Source organism: Oryctolagus cuniculus, chromosome 10 (genome assembly GCF_051225735.1).
Source record: "Oryctolagus cuniculus isolate XC-2025 breed Fujian yellow rabbit chromosome 10, ASM5122573v1, whole genome shotgun sequence".
NCBI lineage: Eukaryota > Metazoa > Chordata > Mammalia > Lagomorpha > Leporidae > Oryctolagus > Oryctolagus cuniculus.
The window spans coordinates 118610121-118630628 of record NC_142876.1 but is presented as its reverse complement, the minus strand read 5'-3'; the positions used below and the strand labels follow the sequence as shown (position 1 = coordinate 118630628).

Below are 20508 nucleotides of genomic sequence, written 5' to 3'. Positions count from 1 at the left end.
TTCCGGAGCGAGTTGCAGCCGCGGCCCAGTCCTGAGGCCTCCGGGCATCTGCAGGGGGCTCTGCCTCACTGTGGGACCTTGGGCAAGATGCTGTCCCCTCCACCACTCTGCTACCGCGAGCTCTGCACAGCCACGCCCGGAACCTCCTTCCAGCGCGATTCCACGGCTCAGGCACGCTCTGGCCACGCGGAGTGCTGACCACGGGCCTCTGCTCAGCATCGACCCCTCGCCAACTCCCAGCGTCCTCGCCACAAACCTGTGGTCTCCCTCAGGAGACTCAGGCAGGGACGGACACTGAGAGGCGGGCTCAGCCCAGACCAGCCTGCCCTGAAGCGTGAGTTTCGGCCACTGCCCGGTCCTACCAGGGGCTCTGCCGTCCCCTCCATCCCGAACCGTGTGGCCAGGACATTTTCAGGGAAGACCCAGAAAGTGAGCCACAGATGTCCCAGGATGCAAGGGTTCAGGCACAGAGGGGACCTGGTGCCCAAAGGAATTACCCAGCAAGGCCCCCAGCCACTGTGTCTGTGCCCCCTTGCACGTGGACTGCAGAACCGCTGTGATATCTGGGGACAAGATGCCGGCTCTGGAGCTGTCACTCGGCCTGACTGACACCTCTCTGGGCGTGGTCGCCTCTGTGGCAGATCCCGAGAGCCCCGCCTCCCTCGAGCCTCGCCTCCCACAGGACTGCAAGTGCATGGGTACCCCTGTGGCCTGCAGCCTGCTCTGGGAGCCGCCCCACTCCTTTCTCTGCCTGGACTGCGGGATGACATCGTCCACAGCGGCCCCCTTATCCTAGGAAGGCTTGGGGAACAGAACAAAGCGCTGCTGATCGCCAAGTTTTAGGGCAAGACGACGAAACCGCCATCATTCCCGGCATCACCCCAGGGGCCTCTGACCTACTTCCCCCCATGGCGATCTGGACCCCCTCAGCCTATGGCTCCAGGGGCCACGGGGGGGGGGCACAGCCATTGCCGCCCCCTCCCGCCACCAGCCCCCGGCTCTCGTTGCTGACTCATGGTCTCCTCAAAAAGTCCACGGGCGGCTCCCACCCACCCAGCCTGATGGTGAAGGATGCAGCTGGTATGGGGGCAGCGGGGGCGGGGGCAGGGCTGGGGAGCCCGAGGAAGGGGAACACCCACACGCACGACGTCCAGTTGGACGGGCTCCAGGCACGTGACGGAGCGTGGACTGTTCGTGGAAATGCCGCATGTCCCCCCCGCCCCCCCCCCCCGCCTCCTCGAGACCACGCCCCTCGCAAGCTTCCCCCCAGGTCACAGCGGCTCGTACTCAACTCCACCAATCAGGGCCGGCTTCCAGACCCGCGTCGCCCGGCGGGACGGGCAAAACCACTGAGAGCCAGTTCAGAGTTGGGCCTCAGGAGACCCTGCACGCTCCTGTTCACTGCCAGAGCCCCGCCGCTGTGCAGCGAACAAGCCCAGGTGCCGGCTGGCGGAGGTGAGGCGACCACACGGGGCAGGGAGGAGCCAGCCCAGCTCAGCGCGCTAGGTCAGCCCGCAGCCCGGCCACTGCAGGGACAGAGGAACCGACCAGCTGACCCCCCCACCCAGGATTGTGAGCTGTCACACCCTGTTGTCTGGGGAAGTTTGTGACAGGCCCAGCTGGGTCTTTCTTCCTATTTCCTATCCCGCGGTTGGCTGCATTAGAAGTCGCAGAACCTGCGTCACTGTGGGGCTGGCTGCCCGGCGTGGTCCTGAGCCCCCGACCTTGGCATGCGGCAGAAGCTGACCAGGAAAAAGCCGTGGGCAGGATTGAAGAGCACGACTCGCGTCCACCTTCTCCTGGCATTCTAACACCGCTAACCGAACGCCAAGGCAAAGCAAACGACCTGCAGAGGTCAGGGCGCCCCCACAGGATGCCGAGACGCCAACCACACCGCTTGGCTGCCCAGACCTCGTGCAGGAATCCATGGGTGGGCTCCCGCCGCGGGGCACGTGGCCGGCGCACGCTCACTCACCAGGATCTTGGTGGTGTAGGCGCTGTTGATGGCGATGGCGTTGACCAGCAGCTCCATGGTCTTGGCGTTGATGGAGCTGGGGTCGGGGACCTCCTTGTAGTGGACGTCGCCGACGTAGGCCTGCACCACCGTCATGCGGTTGGTGGTCAATGTGCCTGTCTTGTCCGAGCAGATGGCCGTGGCGTTGCCCATGGTCTCGCAGGCGTCCAGGTGGCGCACCAGGTTATTGTCCTTCATCATTTTCTAGAGGAAAGGGTGGGTGAGAAGGTGACAGTGAGGAGAGCCCCCAGCACTGCCCGGCTCCGGGGACACACAGTGTGGGGGACAGCCCCCAGCGCTGCCCAGCTCCAGGGGACACACAGTGTGGGGGACAGCCCCCAGCGCTGCCCGGCTCCGGGGGACACACAGTGTATAGTGGGGAGAGCCGCCAGTGCTACCCGGGCTCTGGGGGACACACAGTGTCGGGGAGAGCCCCCAGCGCTGCCCGGCTCCGGGGGACACACAGTGTGTAGTGGGGAGAGCCCCCAGTGCTGCCTGGGCTCCGGGGGACACACAGTGTGTAGTGGGGAGTCCCCAGCGCTGCTGGGCTCCGGGGGACACACAGTGTAGGGGAGTCCCCAGTGCTTCCTGGGCTCTGGGGGACACACAGTGTGTAGTGGGGAGAGCCCCCAGTGCTGCCTGGGCTCCGGGGGACACACAGTGTGTAGTGAGGAGAGCCCCAGTGCTGCCTGGGCTCCAGGGGACACACAGAGTGTCAGGGCAGAGCCCCCAGCGTCCCTCTGCTTCCCGCACACGCTCCGCGCCTTGTTTGCTGCAGCGTCTCACACTCTGGCTTCTATTATGCTTGAGGCTCCTTGCTTCTCTTTGTAGAACCTTTTTTTTTTTTTTTTTAAAGATTTATTTATTTATTTTGAAAGGTAGAGTTAGAGAGAGAGAGAGAGGGAGATAGGTCTTCACTCTCTAGATGGCTGCCAGAGACAAGGCCGGGCCAGGCTGAAGCCAGGAGCCAGGAGCTTCTTCCGGGTCTCCCACATGGGTGGCAGGAGCCCAGGCACCTGGACCATCCTGTGTTGCTTTACAGGGAGCTGCATCAGAAGTGGAGCAGCCGGGACTTGAACCAGCGCCACATGGGTTGCAGGCGGCAGCTTAACCTGCGGTGCCACAGCACCGGCCCCTGTTGAAGCTTCTGAAACGCTTGATTTGTTGAGTTTACTAACTGGCGCCACAGAAGCCATCTACTACATTCTTTCCTGGAAGACACAGGGGCGGGGCAGTGCCCTGAGGCGGGGCCTGAGCGTCTCCAAACTTCCCTTCCACCCTAGCCTAAGGAACGGTTCCGTATCTGGTTCCGAACTCTTCCCAAGCGTCTCAGCTCTAGGAATTAGCAAAATACTAAGGCTCTCGTCTCCGGGGGAGAGAACTACAGGCTGGCACTGGCTTCTTTGTTTATAGCTGCAGGTTCGATTCTCTCTTCAGTCATACACGTTAGAGACCCTTCGTGCCTCAGCTTCCTTCAGGGAAATGCAATCTTGTCTGCACGAGCTGACGACCCTCCTCTCCACGCCTGCCCCTCCAGCCCAGCCCCACGTTCCCGGGTTCCTGTGGGTGCTCTGCACCCGTGCAGACAAGGACCCTGCCGTCGTCCCGTGGACCCTGACACAGGCGCCGCCCCACGTCGAGGGAGGGGGGAGGCGCCAGAGGCTCGGGTGTTCTGCTTTGTGCTGTGCCTAGCGTTTCCTTTGTGACTGTTCTTTATAACTCTTGATAGCAGGCTTTTTAAAAATTAATTAAAGAAGTAGAGGGACACAGGAATCGACGGTGTGGGGGTGGGGGACGGAGATCTCACATCTGCTGGTTCACTCCCCAAACGCCTGCAGCAGCAGCCAGGTGACCAGAGTCGGAGCTGGGAACTCAGACCGGGGCTCCCACGTGGGCGCCAGGGGCCCCGCACTCGAGCCACCACCGCTGCACTGACAAAGCTGGAATGGGGACGGAGCCGGAAGCTGAAGCCAGGTGCTCCAAGTGGGATGTGGGGGTCCTAACTGCAGGCCAGACGCCGGCCCCTACCAGGAGTTTTTCAGAGAAGAGCGCAGTGAGAAGAATTTTGACAGAGTCTATGTTACTCCAGGCTTTGGGAGGACGGTTCTCGCACCTGTCTTCTTATCTGGTGTAAGGATCCCGTGAGACCTGACAGGGAGCTGTCACTCACGCTAGCAACCGAAAAAAAAAAAAAAATCCAGGTAAAGGGAACGGACCAGCACCAAACTCCTGGCGAGGTCTGACACTGGGACGAGAGCCCAGCCCTGCTTCCCCCACAGCCCGGGCCACGGCGGGCCTCAGCCCTTGTGCACTCTCTGGAGAGCGCCCTCTATCTGCCGTGAGAGAGAACACCCATGTCCACGCTGCCCAGCACAGCAACCGTGTGGGGCCACCGAGTGTTGGACGTGGCTGTCCAAAGTGTAAGTGTGGATTACAAGGAGACTCCAGAAAGCCTGGGAAAAATGGAATTAAAAGATGCTGATTTTGTTGCAAAAAAGTTAAAAATCCATGCATATGAGAGGGTCTCCAAAACATTCACAGGAAATGCGTATTATGAAAAAAATTCTTTACCATTTTTTGGCCCCAGATAAACGTTATCTTTCAATACCACTTCCAGGAACTTTTTGAAGCATCCCTGTACACACTGGCTGGCCTTTGAAGATGTTACGAGGAAAAGAAATGTGGGGCTGGCACTGTGGCACAGCCGGGTAAGCTGCCGTCTGCAGTGTCGGCATCCCATGTGGGTGCCGGCTCAGTCCCAGCTGCTCCACTTCCGATCCAGCTCCCTGCTAATGCGCTTGGGAAAGCAGTGGGAGATGACCCAAGCGCTTGGGCCTCTGCACGTGCATGGGAGACACACAGGAAGCTCCTGGCTCTGGCCTGGCCCAGCTCTGGCCGTTGTGGCCATTTGGGGAGTGAACCAGCGGATGGAGGATCTCGCTTTCTCTGTCTCTGCCTTTCAAATAAGTAAATGAACCTTATTTGATAAAAAAAAAAAGGTCTCATTAATAGTTTTTATGCTGATTACATGTTGGATTAATAGTAATCTGCACATCTTGGGTGAAGTAAATGTATAAACAAAATGAGGTTCACCTGTTTCCTTTTATGTTAAAAACACAGCTGCTAGCAAAGCTGGAGCTACTGTGTGGCCCCTACTCTCTCTGCATGCGCAGCACTGGCTGCAGGGGTCACCTCGGTGCAACTGGTGGGCTCCCAGGCCCCTCCCAGGCGGGGTGCTGCACTAAGTTTATCACGTGGCTGCTCAGGGTGACAGAACTGAAGACGCGCGAGGGTGCGGGTGCCACAGCGGTGAGCTGCAGGAGGTGCGGTGGCCCGCGGCGTCCGCAGGTGGGCTCCCGACCAGCTCTGGGCAGATTGCAAGGATGTTTAAGCTCGGCGGGCAATGGTGGGGTCCCCGGCTGCAGGCCCTGGGCTCCCTGGGAGCATCAGGTTGTACCCTGTCCCGGCTTTGGTTTGGTGGATGGAGTTTCTCTGAAAACCGCACAGCGGGGTGCCGATAAGGGCTATATCCTTTACAGAGAGCTGCCACTCCCTGGCACCCGCCCGGAGATCTCTTTTCGGGCTGAAATTACATCGGCGAGCCCAGCCCAAATTCCAGCTCGGAAACCGGCCGCTCTGCCAGTGCTCGGGCCCTTGCTTCTCAACACGACAGAGCAAGCCCCAGCCCCTGTGGGGACATCCGGGCATGTGGCATGGGCTACAGCAGCCCAGAGCTCTGCGCTCCCAGGTTGGGAGATCCCAGGGAAAGTGGGGACATGGGAACTGGGGGTGACCACAGCACCAGCCGTGGTCTGAGCAGGTGCAGGTGCAGCTGTGGCATCGGGGCAGCGCCGAGAGACCCTCTCCAGACCCAGGCTGCCCAGAACACAGCTCCTTGCTGGGGGCCAGGGTTCCCACCACACCCCACTTCCCTCTGCTTCTGGCTTCCCTCCTTCACGCTTTGGGGAGGGACCCCTGGCCTCAGCTACGGGGGTCTCTGATGGTAACCACCGGCGGTTGGGTCAGGGCGGGCTTTGGTCGGCACCCTGGAGTCTGTGTTTCATTTCTTTTTAAAAGTTGACTTGACTGTCAGCAAGAATCGAGAGCATTTATGTGAAGTCCAGACTTCTGGCTTCTCTGGAAAAGTTGTGAAGATTGGGCAGCCCTGAGCCGTCATCGGGGCAAGGCAGCACCTGGCCAGGGCGTGCGTCCCTGTATGCCACAGGTCCCCAGGTCCCCGTGGAGGCGCCTGAACTTGGGGGACCTGCACACATCCTCTCTCTGAGACCCCTGCTTTGTCCACCTGGGTCTCTCAGCATGTCTCCCAAGCCCAGCACCCAGGCCCCAGAGGCCCCAGCTGTGGACTGCGGGCCCCGCTCCCCTCACCTTCACCGAGTAGGCCAGCGAGATTGTGACTGCCAGGGGGAGCCCCTCGGGCACGGCCACCACCAGCACCGTGACGCCGATGATGAAGAACTTGACGAAGTACTGCACATAGACCGGCGTGCACTCGGGCAGCCACGGCTTCTTGTTGACCACGAAGGTGTCCACGGTGAAATACAGCACCAGGATGATCACCGTGATGGCCGACATCACCAGGCCTGCAACACAGGGATGCTGGCTCAGCGCCCAGCCCTTCTCTGACCAGGGCGAAGTCCTGGCGCCTTCCCAAGCCTCCGTGTCCTGCTCTGTGCCACACAGGTAGGTGGGCATTTCCTCCCCACGGGCTTGAGACGCTCACACGTGCGACCTAGCACAGCACCCATGTGAGCAACCGACTGGGGGCTGGGGTACTTTGTTGTCTCATTCACTGCACAAATACCTCTGGGCACCGGCGTCGAGGGAGGGGCCCGGGGGATCCCGGTGCAGGAAGCAGCCAGAAAGGCAAAGCCCCTGCCCTGGGTCACTGACGCCCAGGCTGTGGCAAGCACACAAACGAGATGAACTCCCTGAGGGAGAGCCAGGAGGACGTGGCACAGGGGGCACGGGGTGCTGGCAGAGGGGGCTTCCTGGAGGAGGTGATGGAGGAAGCAACAGGGGGCCGCCAGGGGAGGTCCGCAGGGGCCACGTGGGACCTCTCGTCAGGAGGTGCTTGGGGCTGCACCCCCTCACCCCCGGGAAGTGGCTGCTGAGAGCCAGTGGCTGCCAGGGCCCCACGCTCGGGGTGCCCCTGTGGGACGAAGCCACCTCTCTGGGAGCCGCCCTCAGCAGAGACCTTGCCCGCCTACCGCGGCTCTGCTCTGAGACTTCAGCCCCAGAGGCAGAGGTGGCTGCCACCCCAGCAAGGTTGGACTGTGAGCTCCACCCTTGGCAGCCTGGGGCGGGAAGGTGGGGGGAGCTCTGAAGGCCACAGGGGTGTCCTCGGGGCTCAGCTGCCTGCCCGCGCGGGGCCAGGTGGAGTCTGCTGCCCGCGACGGCGGAAATCCCCAGGCCCCGCGGCGCCCACCCCCACTCCAGCTGAGGATCCTCGGCGCCAGCCCTGTCCCCGTGTGACAGCAGCAGGGGCGGGAAGCCGAGCTCCTGGGGCCGGGAGCTGTCACAGGCCCCTGAGTTTAAATTTAGACGGCCAAGCCTATAATTTGCCTCCCCTTTCCACGATGCAGTGTCTATAATTAGAGCCGAGGAGACGGCCGGGGAGCAGGCAGCATCCAGGTGGGGCCTCGACGTGCTCTGTGTCCTCACCTCCTGGGGGGCTGAGGCTGGCGGGGAGGGTCGGGGCTCCCCTGGCAGCTGCGCCGTCAGGCTGGGGCTCCGGCAGTGGGCGTCTCCTTGGGCACTGCGGCCAGGTGGTCATTACAAAGCCCAGCTCCATCTCTGGCCTCCCCTGCCCAAAGCTCTTCCATGGCTCCCACAGACCTAACGTCAAAGTGGCCGCAGCCTAGGGCTCCAGGCTCGCAGGATGCGGCCCCTCCCCAGCCGCCACACATAGCTAGTGCTGAGCACTCTGGGTGCGCGGTGGCCTCAGCAGGCCGGGGAGCAGGGACAACCATTAACACCAGTTTCCAGACGGGGAGGCAGAGGCCCAGCGCTGGGTGAGGGGAGCGGCCCAACACCCCACAGCTGCAGCCGGGTGAGAATGCAGGCAGCCTGCTCCCCACACCGAGCCCGGAGCCCAGGCTGTCTCCTGCTTCTGCCTAAGAACTCATTGAGTGCCTGCTGTATACAGGACTCGCCGCAGAGCGGAGGGCCCTGGGGAGCACCGCGCGCTGCAGACTGGGCCGCGGGGCCCCCACGCCCCGCACACTCACCCGCCTTGCCGATCTGCACGGCCAGCTTGGTGAGCTTGCCCTGCAGCACGGACTTCTCTTTCTTGTGCATGTTGGCCTTCTTCTTGTCGTCGGCGTCGCCGCCCTCCGCGCTCTTCAGGGGCTGCATCTCCATGGCGGCCGCGCCGTCCTGCTGCTTGGCTGCAGGGGCAGAGCACGTGGTGCACGCAGACACACGGGCGCGGGTCAGCCTGTGGGCCAGACACGCCGGCGCCTACCCCCCGCCGCTGGGCCCTGCATGGCCCGCACACACGGGAGCACGACCTGCGCACCTGCCTCTCCCCGGGGGTGGGGGGGCACGTGCTGCCCCAGGCCTGGAATCCAGGACACAGCAGGGCTATGGTAAGTGCAGGTGGGGGTCCTCTCTGCTCGGGACAAGCCCTCAGACCCTTCCAGAAGGGTCCCTTGGCCTTTGACACACAGACGAGACTGAAGGGCATGGGTTTTCCCCAGGAGCTGCTGTAGTGCAAGGGGAGCTCGGCCAGGGCGAGGTCGGCGTCCCCCTCTGTGGGGGTCAAGTTCCTGCTCTGGGCTGGGGTGGCCACTTCAGCGAGGACAGACTGGGGGTCCGTGGCCTTTTGGACTGAGCCTGCCCTCGGCCCTCCCCACTCCTTCTCCTCCCTAAGACTTCAGAGAACCATACTCCAGTCCTCAGCAGGAGCTCAAAGGCTGCGCCCATCACAGCCGCCTCCCCAGAGGCCACGGCAGGGGAGGTGCCCAGGCCTGGCTCTGGCGAGACAGCCCCGGAGGGCAGGGCGGCGGGGGCCCAGGGCTGGGAAATGCCTCGGTTACCTTTGCTCTGGCTGGTGTCCACATTGCCATCCTGCATTTTACCTACACGACAGAGAATCGGACAACAGAGAACAGACAGCACACGGTCGGTGAGCACAGACACGCAACACGCCACGGACAGCGGACAGAAGCAGGGCTGAGCTGCCCGACCCTCTGTGGGGACACCCAGGCAGCCCGGCATGAGGGCAAGGCCAGGGACCAGGGAGCCAGTGACACCTGAGTCTCGGGCTTTGGGAGCGAGGGCTCCTGCTGGGGTCATCCCTGCCCGGAACGGCTGCGAGGTGTGGGACCCTGGTCTGCTGCTGCAGGTGCCAGACCCCCAGATGCAGCCTCGAGCCACCCAGGCAGCCGATGGGCTCTGTGGCTGAGGGAATTCTGCCTGCCACCCAGAAAACAAGAGAGAGAGAGAGAGAGAGAGAGAGAGAGAGAGAGAGAGAGAGAAAGAGAGGAGAGAGAGAGGCAGGCAGACAGGTGTTTGCAGAGCTGAGAATTCGGACAAGGTTTTGAGGTCAAGGTGTCCCTGACCTGGTTGCAGGATGGGTGACTGTGCTTCCTCCTCCACCTCCTCTTCCCAGAAGGGGTGAAGCCAGGGCTCAGAACCCCCCACCCCGGCCCACACCCTACGAGTGAGCAGGAGGCCCTGCAAAGTCTCTGAGATGCTCCAGGTGTATCTGGGGACTCCCACAAAGAGTCCACTGATGGGGGTGCACTCTGTCCTGGGATTCAGGCCCCACACACTGCCAGGGAGGCTCAGCGGGCTCCCCGGGCACCCCTGCCCCATAGCAGGGCCTGATACGGCTGGTGTCAGGAAGGACTGACCATGGGCTACCCGGCCCCTAACCAAAGCCACCTGCCTAGTCCCCCCTGCCTGGGCCAGTGTGGCAGGTTTGGGGTGCCAGGGCCAGGTGAGATGGCTGCCTTCACCTGCACCCACCCCGCCCCTGCCCACTGGGCCTGCCGCGCAAGGGAGCTCCCTGCAGGCCCCGCCCCACCTGCACTCTCGCTGCCACACTGAATGTCAGAGCTTGTGTGCGCCGCCACGGCTTTACCCCGTCCCTGCCCAGCCCCGCCCAGTTTTCTCCTCTGCAAAGTGGGAGGAGTCGGTCACCTCCAGAGTCCAGCAAACTGCCCTCACGCTGACTGCTGGCCCCGCCCAGCCCTGCCCCTTTGGGGAGCCTGTGCCCTCCCTGCAGGCTGAGGGGGCTGGGGGCAGCCGGCACCCACAGGGTGTTACAGTGTGACCTCGTGGCAGTGCCACTGGCTCGTTACTGTCCCCATCCTCCGGGGACTCAGGGGAAGACGTGGCTTCCCTGGACCCCGCCCCACTCATCAGGGCACTGCCCAGGTGGGGCACCGCCTGGGTTCCCAGAAGATGGCCCGTCGCTCTACTGTAAAACTCTGCTGGGTTAGAGAACAGAACGATGAGAGCTTTTCAGAACAAATGGGAGTTGATGCTGGCGGTGGCTACTTTCACTTTTAAACCTAATTTCACTAACAAGGCTCAGGGGGCCCTGGGCGCTCAGCTGAGCAGCCGCGTCTAGTGGGCTCCGGTTCTCTCGCGGCCTTTGCCAGCCAAGAGCGGGTGTCAGCGCCCGTGGAGCCATGCCGGCCGCCTCCTCTCTGATGGCCACAGTGGCCACGTGGCCAGACACAGGCCACAGAGGCCTTGGTCAGGGACCACAGTGACTGATGCCTGGGTCAGCATTGGTCCAGGTGGCCTGGGTTCTCAGGAGCAAGGGGCTTACTTGGGGCCCCTTGGCCACAGTGGTGCTTGTGTGGCTCCAAACCTCAGCCCTGCACCTGGGGAGACCTGGAGGATAGGCCATAGCTGGGGGAACTGGATGTGGGGCAGGAGCCAAGGTGGGAGGCTGGGGGGCCGTGGGGCTGTTCCCTGCCTCGGATTCCTCCTCTCTCCTCTCCGCTAACACGAGGGACTGGGATGTGAGGAGCACGTGTGTGGAGGGCGCCGGGTAGGATGGCCTAACACACATGCGAGGGGAGACAGACCCCTGGCTGGGCACCTGGGGAACGTGGCTTCCCCTCCCTGCGCCTCCCCCTCCTCTGAGAAGTGGGCTGATGCAACGCAGGTGGTGTTGGGAAAAGCACTTCCTTGGGGGTGATGGCCGCCCCAGGCTTCAGCCAGGGCAGCAGAGGAAACAGCACCGCCAGTCCCCCCGCCCTGCCCCCCCTTCCAGGAGGGGTCCCTCAAAGGTCCACAGAAACTGTGTGTTATCAAAAAACTATGCACAGATCTCATTTTTTTTTTTGCATCAAAATAAAACCCATCTCTATTCCACTTCCGCGTCTCCCTCTCACGTCCAAGCCAGCACGAAGTGGCTGTCGGGAGCGACAGTCACAGCCCTGTCACTCGCCAGGGCTCAGCCTGGGGCCTCTCAGCCTCCAAGGCACTCCCGCCTGCAGCCCGGACAGCTGGCTGCTCGAAGCTTCTCGTCCAGTTGCTCTGGGGCGAGCCCGAGGGCGTGCATTTCTGACCGTCCCCAGGGGATGCCCAGGCTCTGGGCCACGGCACAGAGCAGTGTCCCCCAGAGTGTGCTGCGGGGGGCACAGCGAGCTCCCGGGAGCCAGGGAGGGGAGGACCAGGGCACTCAGCAGTCCTTGAGCAGACCAATGCTTCCGGGGCCCTTCAGCGCCTCTGGCCTCAGGGTCCTTCTCCTGGGGGGACGGCGTCTCTGCGTCCCTGGGAGACTCCCATGTGCCCCCTGGAAAACCTTGGGCTGGGGAGAGGACACACACTTCAGAGCCTGCCAAGACAGGGTCCTGGGTTCAAGTTTGCCCTCCTATCTGCGCCTCCTTGGGGCTCAGTATGTTCATCTTTAAAGTGGATACAGTGGACCCTGTGTGTGAGGGTCACAGGGCCCAGCACAGCCTAGGGGTTGAGAAACGAAACCCCCCTTATTCTCCGCAGACATCTGGGGATTCCTGGCCCTCTGCCTGGGAGCTGGCCAGGGGATCTGTGTGCTCATCCCCTGAGGGGCTTCCTCCCCAACAGTGGATCTGCCAGGGGGGTTCTGTCGCCCCTCGGCGGTGCCCCCATGCACGGCCCCTCCCACAACCAAGCTGTCCTCTTTCCTGTGCCTGTAGCTGAGCCACGCCGAGGCAGCCCCCTGCTGATGAGGTGCCCCTCCCCGCCCTGACGTACTGGGAGCTTCCCCTCTCGGTGCCTCTGAGGCAGGTGGCTCGGCCAGAGGTCTGGGCAGGGGACAGACGGAGGGGGCACGACAGGACAGGCGAGGAGCTGATGACAGAATGACGAGAAAGCTGCAGCCCAGGGCCCGGGATGCAGGGATGCTGGAAGACAGGTGGCTGCCGTCCCTCGCTTCTCTGGGCGGGGCTCCCACGCCTGGCCCCCACCCCAGCTCTGCCAGGCGGGAGGGGGCAGAGATGCGAAATCTCTGGAATTCCCTCCCGTCCGCGTGGAAGGCGGTGAAGAAGATGCGGAACCCAGGGACACAGGGGCAGCCCCAGGCCCTGCCCGCCACCCCAGGCCCGAGTCGGAATGCAGAGACCCAGCACAGCCCACAGCAACAGACATCAGTCCACACCCCCGACGGAACGAGGCCCGAGCCCAAGCGGAACCTCTGCCCGTTCGCTCCGTGACAGAGAAGAGGAAGAGTTGTCTACAGTGGCTCAGCCATGCTGGGGTGGGGGTGGGGCGGCGGGGACCAAGGGCTGAGTCCTGGCCTGGGTCCCCCTGCCTCGAGCGAGTTTTAGAATCAAGGCCTCAAGTGTGCGCCGGGGACCCAGAGGCCAGTGTCAGCCTGGGTCCTGGCCCCAGGCCGTCTTCCGGAAGCCGGGCCGGGCATGCGCTTAGGAGAGGGCCGGCCGGATGGGACCAAACCGGGAGCCAAAATCACGTCCCCGGCCGCCCCAAGAGGGCACGCAGAGGGCTCCCTGGTGGCGGCTCTGCTCCTAAGCGCGGGGCCCCTGGAGAGGGTGGCTGACCCAGGGTGGCCATGCACACGGGAGATCTGTGCGCAGTCCTGGACAGCGAGAGGAAGCCCAGAGACGCCCATCACCCAAGGCCAGCGCTCGCCCTCAGAGACGTACCATTGACCAGGCCAGCGTCTGCGCCACCGGCAGCATTGGCCGCTGCTGCCCCGTCGGCCGCTGCGGGTGGGAGGGACGGAAACGCAGGGCGTCACAAGGCAGACCGCGGGCAGGGCAACCCCACTGCGCTGCTCTGGGGAAGTGAGACGTGCTCCCACAGACCCCCAGGGAGGGCCCTCGGGCTCAGGGTCTCTGAAGTCACACAGAGGGGTTGCGCAGGGTGCCGCTCTGCTGTGAGGCCCGGACCCGCAGGTCCCCTGTCACAGAGGAGCCAGGGTAGGAGGGGTCGGGTTGCCTATCAGAGCCAGGGTCCAGCAGAGCCCTGGACTCTGCATGCACTGTTGGCACTGACCGTTCCGAGTGGGCCACTGTCACCTGGGAGCTCGGGGGGATACAGCCGCCTGTAGCCTCACAGCCCAGGGCTGCCTCCTCCGTCCTTAAACAGCGTGCCATAGCCCGCTGTGGCAACCCCAGGAGATGCCCCTCCTCTGCCAGGTGGCGCCAAGCAGGTCACGTTTTGCACACGAGGCAGCAAACTCAGTGGCAAGTTTGTTTTTAATTTAGAGATGTAAAGATGGCATGAGACGGCCAAACCGTCCCACGGCTCTCCCTTGGCGGGTGGTCGGGGGGCTTGGGAGGGGAGAGTGTCCCTTGGGAGGGAGAGAGAGAGAGACACTGGAGAGGGTGGGGGGCTGTCCTGTGTGGTGAGGGGTGGGCAGGACAGGTTCCGGGGGTGCAGGCTCCGTGGGGGTAAGCGAGGCATTGCATGCCCCTGGGGATGGCTGTGCAGCCATCAGGCACCGGCTGGTCCATGAGGGCTCTAGGGGCAGGAGGGCTGGGTGGGGGGAGGCTTGTCCTGGGGGGCTGGCATCACATGAGGACGCAGCGGGCAGTCTGGGGGCCCCTGCAGGTGTGTGGCCTCCTCCACGGTGTGCTGGTGGCCAAGGGGCAGGGCCCCGTGGCCGCTCGTCCTAACATCCCCGTCTACCCTGAGTGAAGGGCATCTTACTGTACCTGGTAGCTGAAGGCCATCCCCCTTCTTCACACCTGTGTGATGATTTTTGAGACACGTTAATGAAGGAGAAGCACACGCACGCACACGCAGGCGCACACGCACACACGCTGGGCTCATTCGGAAATGGGAACATGCAGCGGGTTTGAGCGATGTCCCTGGTGGAGTGATGAGATGGGAAGGCAGGGGGGTCCAGCCCTGGCCGTGCAGCTCGCGGTGGCTGAGGACTCGTCCCCGCCCTCGCTTTCTCTGCCGAGTCCCTTCCTCTACCCGAGGCTCGGCCTTCCTTTGCCCTCACCCTGCCGGCACCCGTTCAGCGAGGGGCCCTGAGCCACGCTCCCAGGCCCACGGAGGCCCTGTCTTCCCACCGCCACTTCAGAAGCCCGGGTCCGGCTTGGGTGAACTTCCGGGTGCCCTGCCACTCACCTGGGCCCCAGTGAGGCTGAGGAAACGGGCACAGCTGCTGCATCCTGCCCAGATGCGCAAGTCTGCCCACGTGCCTGCTCCCCGGGGCTGACCCTGGCCACCCTGGCCACGGCTTCCCTCAGTGCATGGACATTGGCCTGACACCCTTAGCGCTCCTGGCCAGGACTCTCCCATCTCAGCCCCAGGAACCCTTCGCTCTCTCCAGCCTCTTGATCCCTCAGGCCGACCTCAGCTCCTCTGTTCCCGCTGGTGGAGCGGCGAGAATCTCAGGCAAGTCCACGAGGATACGGGTTTTGCCCTCAGAAACAAGAAACCTGCAGTTCTGACCAGAGAAGAGGCCCCTGAAGCTCAGGGAGGGGCCCCCTTTGTGGCTCCCTGAATCCTGAGTGTTGGGGTTCCTGTCCTGGAGCTTGGGGGAAGAACCAAAGGACTGAAAATGTGCAAAAGGGTGCAATCCCCAGGACGGGGCGTGGGTGTCAGCGAAGGAGCCCGGGGCCGGGTCCTCTGGACATGGGTCTGGCCTGACAGCATGAGGGCTTCCTGTGTGAGCACCACTCCTGTTCTGGGCGGCACACTTTGTGTCTGCGATGCTGGCCTGCTGCATGAGGGAATAAGGAGCGCCATTTTCAGGAGGGAGGAAGAACCAGACCCCGGGCAAGCAGGCAGCTTCATGGGGCTGGAGAAGGGAGCCGGTGGCAGATCTGGAGCCAGGCACTGAGCCACCATTGCTGGAATCTCCTCTGTACACACCGGGGACAAGTCTCTGCTGGGTGGACTGACAGCTCTGCTCAGTGGAGCTGACAGCAGTGGAAAGAATCTGCCTGGGTGGGGATCTCTCCTGAATATCAGGGTGAGGCCGGGGCCAGTCTGTGAGGACTCTTCCTGCTGCTTACAGCTGGACACTCAACAGCACGCTCAGCATCCCAGGCTCGGCCTGCAAGTGGGGCCTCCATGACAGGACTGGACAAGACAGACTGGGACAAGACCCTGAGAATGGAACAGACAGCACCCACCTGGCCCTGGCAGGGCCTCAAGGACACAGGAGGTGGCTCTTGGCACAGGGTGTGGACGTAAAAGGCACTTGATAACTCTTTTGTTGAGCGAACAGAGAGACGAAAACACATGGCCTTAAAAGCTCATCTCCCAGGCTGCTTACCTTTTTTGTCTTTCTTCTCTTCCTCCTCACCACCAGCCCCCAGCAGTGTAAAGATGATGCCAGTCTGAGAGTTCACGCCCACGGCAGTCACCACCATCCGTCCCGAGCCCTCCATCACGTGGGTCCCTGGGGAAGGGGATGAAAGCCAAGTGACCATTGCACAGCCCAAGCCCCCTCCCCCAAGGAGTGGAGGGAATGAGGTCCCAGACAGCTCCTGGCTCTGCCTATGGTTAAAGTGCACAGTGGGTATGCAGTGGGTCCTCTTCAGATGGCTTCACCTTAGGACAATGCTGCTGGCTGGGACTGGCATGGAAATATGCTGTCCTCAGTTCTCAGGCCCAGCTCGTGCGACCCTGCCCTGCAGGTTCCTCTCTCCCCATTCTGGGCCAAGCAGGGGCTACTTGCTCTTCTCCTTATTGATGATACCAAGAACCACACCTCACCATGCTTCACCCATGGAAAAATGCCAGCCTAGCCCTAGACACAACTGCTCAAACTGCAACCTATCGCTTCCCACTCCCAGAGGTCAGCGCTAAGAGCCTGGGGCTCCGTGGACTGGAACGAAAAAAAAAAAAAAAACAGAAACCACCACCACATGTTTATTTGCACAGACCCCTAACTGAGAGCTAACACTTCCCCCACTATGCACACGGGCGTTGGCCCCCAGGAGCCACGGATGTCACGACACAGACTCTTTTCACACTGATTTACAGTTTGCAGATACCATTGACACTCATCCCTGCTGTACAGCCAAGGCGGCCACTGAGATGGCATTGTGCGAACGAAAAACCACATACATCATTGCACCACTTTAAATTACTGTCTTCTAGTCTTCAAAAACGTATTTATTTATATGAAAGGCAAGGACAGAGTCAGAGAGGCAGAGAGAGCAAGAGGTATCTTGTTTGCTGCCTTGCTCTCTGAATGCACCCCTCCCCTCCCCCCAGTAGCCATGGCTGGGCCAGGCCAAAGCCAAGAGCTGGGAACTGCATCTGGGTCTCCCACGTGGGGGGCAGGAGCCCAGCTGCTTGCGCCACCATCTGCTGCATGAGCAGGGTGTGCATCGGCAGGAAACCAGACTCCGGAACAGGGACTGGAAGCCAGGCACTCCAGTGGGCGACGTGGCCATCCCGGGCGGGTCTTTACTGCTATGCCAGATGCCTCCCGCTTACAGCTTTCCTGGATGCCTTTAACGTATTTCAAAGCAGGCTTCCCCAGGGGTCCCTGCGGCAAGAGAGGGGAAGGACCCCCTTTCCTAGAGCTCCAGGTTCCTCAAACTGGGTTCCAAAGAGCCTCGGGCTTTGGGGAGGGGGCAGAGGGGACCTTTGCCTTTTCTCTGACTTCCGTGTCAGTTTCTGTTTAATGGGGGTCTTGTCGCTGCTGGAAGAAGGGGCCTCCCGTGTACAGGCTCAGGAAGTGACTTGCTCGAGCCAGCGTGGGAGCTCGGGGCTGTGAGAGCGTTGGATGCAAAGGTGAGAAAATGAGGTCTACACATGCCGTGGACTGTCACTCAGCCGTCCACGCACGCTGTGGACTATCACTCAGCTGTCCATGCACCCTGTGGACTGTCACTCAGCCAGCCACACACCCCGTGGAATGTCACTCAGCCGTCCATGCACCCCGTGGACTGTCACTCAGCCGTCCACGCACCCCGTGGACTGTCACTCAGCCGTCCACACACCCCGTGGACTGTCACTCAGCTGTCCACGCACGCTGTAGACTTAGCTTACAAAGAAAACCCTGACCCCAGCTCTCCCATGAATGAGCCGTGACCGTCTGTGAAATGAGCCCCTCACTTAGATGCAGCCCCTGGGACAGAAGGAGAAGGGTGGTGGCCAGGGCCGGGGATGACAAGGAGCCCGCGACCAAAGGGACTGGGTGTCATCTGGGGGGAGGAAGGGCTCTCCAGGCGGACGGTGGTGACCATCACACAGCAGAATAAAGGTCAACCACGCCCCCGTGACCTGAACTGAAAAACGCTGTTTTCTATAAACTTCACCATAGTAAAAAAAAAAAAATTAGACTGCTGGTGCTGTAGCCTCACTGGGGAGGGAAAGGCAACCTGAGAGATGGCGGCTGGGCCCCAGCCCAGGAGGTGGCCAGCACCTCCGCCCACCCTGCGTCCTGAGGCTGGTGCTGGCAGACCTGTGGCTGCTGCGCCCAGTCCTGGGGTGGGGGCAGGGGGACTCTCCACAGCCACACACACAGAGGCTGCACGCACAGCCCTCCGAGCCCACATGGTGCCGCCTGCACCCGACTCAGGGCTGCCCCGTGCAGCAGAGAACCTGGGCAACGGAGCTGGCCCCGCAGGCACCCATGTTTTCCTGATTTTGATTTTTACCACTGCGGACAGAAAGCATGGCCTCCCCTTCGAATGCAGGCATGAGAACCCCGCCTTGGCCCAGCACGGGGTCCCCCACCACCTCCCATGGCGCGCAGAGTAGGTCCCACGCTGGCTTTGTTGGGCAGCCGCAGGGCTGTTGCCTGATGGCCCACGTTTTGCTTCTTGACGTCAGTTCTGCTTTCTGATGCTCTTCCCGCCTTCCCTGCCCACCCCCCCCCCCCCCCCCCCCCCCCCCCGGGCTCACTGCTGCTAGTGCCATCGGCCTCCTGGGGCTCTCCGGCTTGCTTCTGATTTGCAAACTCACAAACACCACACCCCACACTAGCGTGGAGGCCTCTGAGTCTCCGCCCTCCAGCCCTCCAGCAAGGACCTATCTCCACCTCCAGGCCTGGGCTGCGTGCCAGCGTCTGGGCCCCTGGTGTGAGCTCGGAGGCTCTGGGTCTTTAAGCCTCGTGCACACAGACGCTCTGCAGCGAGTGCCTCTGGAGGCAGCTGAACGTGGAAACCACGCCAGGAGGAGTCACAGATCACCCAGCACCCAGCAAGCTCCCTGGCCGCTCCCGGGGCGAGAGGATGGTGCCCCTCTGCCCGCAGGCTGAGCCTCAGGCTCCCGGCTGAGCAGCCCCGGCTTGGTGAGCTCCCACAGCAGGCCCAACAGCGGGGCCCTGGCTGTCAGAACAACTTGCTGGCCACAGGCTTCCTCGGGTACCAGCCCAGCTCCCGTGGGGCCAGGCGCAGTGGGGTGGCTACAGCGGCGCCAGGCAGACAGGGAAGCTGAGGCCACGTTGGGGTGAGGGCAGGGAGGGGCACAGGGCACAGGAAGCAGCGACCGCGACCCCGGCTGACGGCTGAGGCACAGCAACTGTGGCCCTCCACGCCAGCATCACGCCAGCCCTCACACCAGCCCGCAGCTCAGCTCGGAGGGAGGGGACAGGCGGCTGGGGCCCCTGTGCTGCGTGGCACAGGCAGGAATTGGACTCTGTCGCCTCTCTGGCTGCCCGTCTTGGCCGTGCTGGTCTCAGCACACAAGCGCGAGGTCGGTGCTGGTCCCCCGGCCGGGGTGGCAACGGAGAGGTGGCTTTCCACTGTGGCAGGGTGCACAGGTGGAAAAAGACGCAGGGGCCAGTTTCCACCCCAGATAATCAGACCCCAAATCACCTCGTGTCTGATCACTCCCACTGTAGCCGGGAGCTGGCAGCCTCGTCGGAGCTGGCGGGGGGAAGGCACAGGCCCCTGCCTCGGGGAAGGCCCAGCACACCCACTGCCCAGTGTGGGAGAGCCCCGGGCTGGTCCTCCAGGCCCTGGCACCACCACCTCACCCCAGCCCTCCCTCCCCCACGCTCCAGGGGCTCCCAGACTCACAGCTACTCTCCTCTGCTTGGGGTCCAGGTGAACACCCTGGGGTCAATCCCTAGGCCCCTCCCCTGGGAGTGGCCACAGCCCTGCCTCTGCTCACTCGGCCACCATGCCTGCACGCCCTAGCCTGCCCTCTTGTCCTGAACCTGCTCCTCAGGCCCGGGGCACAGCTTCTTCCGTGGGTGGACCAGGCCAGCTGCAGGTGGCCGCAGAGAGCGTGGGCTGAGTGGCAGAGGGCAGTGCTGCCCGAGGCCCTGTCCAGCACAGCTCTCAGAGGAAGACCCCAGGTCTGGGGTGTGGAGGCCATGCCAGGACCCTGCACTTACTGCACTTGCCCTGTGACACTGCTCTGAAGACCTGAAGACCCCCCACAGAGGCCGCCTGGACACAAGTGTGGCAGTGTCTGACTTCAGTTTGCTGTGTGGCCCTAGGCCATCCCCTGTCCTCTCTGCACCTCAGTTTTGCCTTCTGTAAAATGGGCGGGAGCTGGCTGAGGTCTCTCATTAGGCAGGAAGTGAGAAATCAGCCCATGTGTGTTTGAGAAGGGCCTGCCCAGACCCTGACAACCTGCCAGACAGTCCCAGTCCCCCCCCCCCCCCCAGGAAAGCTCCCAGAATTCTCTCTCCTCAGCACCGTGGGCTACCTGACCTGCTGACACAGGGCAATAAAACAGAGGCCTAGGGGAGGGCCCTCTGCCTGGCCCCTGCAAACCTGGGGGGGAATTTGCTAGTTTATTCTCAACAAGCCCTTTGTCCTAGAGGAGGAGGAGGGGGAAGAGAGGCCTGGACTACACAGAGACCGGGCTGAGCCGCCCGCCCGCCCGCCCGCCCGGCCAGGTGTGTTCTCTCCATTTAACCATGGCCTCGCTCTCCCCAGTCTCAGGAGGGCGTAGGCTCCTGAGCCTAGGAGCCTGGAGGAGCCAGTGGGTGGGAGCTGTGACCTTTGCCATGGTGGGGGTGGGGGTGGGGGTGGGGGTGAGGGTGAGGGTGGGTTCCCAGAGAGAAGGGGCCAGTGGGACGGTCCTGTCCCCTCTGAGCCTCTCCCCCATCCCTGTGGAGCGCGAGCTCCTTGGTT

The 20508-nt window shown here is 62.7% G+C and overlaps 1 protein-coding gene across 8 annotated transcripts in view; it reads right to left on the bottom strand.

Annotated features, from left to right (window-relative positions):
- ATP2B2 (ATPase plasma membrane Ca2+ transporting 2) overlaps positions 1 to 20508 on the bottom strand; it is a 135373-nt gene that overhangs the window by 32109 nt on the left and 82756 nt on the right. For 3 of the 8 annotated variants that reach the window (XM_089305639.1, XM_051831903.3, XM_051831900.3), the window contains exons 6-12: positions 15735 to 15860; positions 14155 to 14187; positions 13141 to 13200; positions 9073 to 9114; positions 8263 to 8421; positions 6401 to 6615; positions 1976 to 2218 (exon numbers count right to left, since the gene is read on the bottom strand). In XM_089305639.1, the coding sequence (XP_089161765.1) occupies positions 1976 to 2218; positions 6401 to 6615; positions 8263 to 8421; positions 9073 to 9114; positions 13141 to 13200; positions 14155 to 14187; positions 15735 to 15860 (878 nt within the window). Of the gene's footprint in view, positions 1 to 1975; positions 2219 to 6400; positions 6616 to 8262; positions 8422 to 9072; positions 9117 to 13140; positions 13201 to 14154; positions 14188 to 15734; positions 15861 to 20508 lie in introns of those variants that run through there. The other 5 variants (XM_051831898.3, XM_070050008.2, XM_051831904.3 and 2 more) reach the window with 3 other exon arrangements.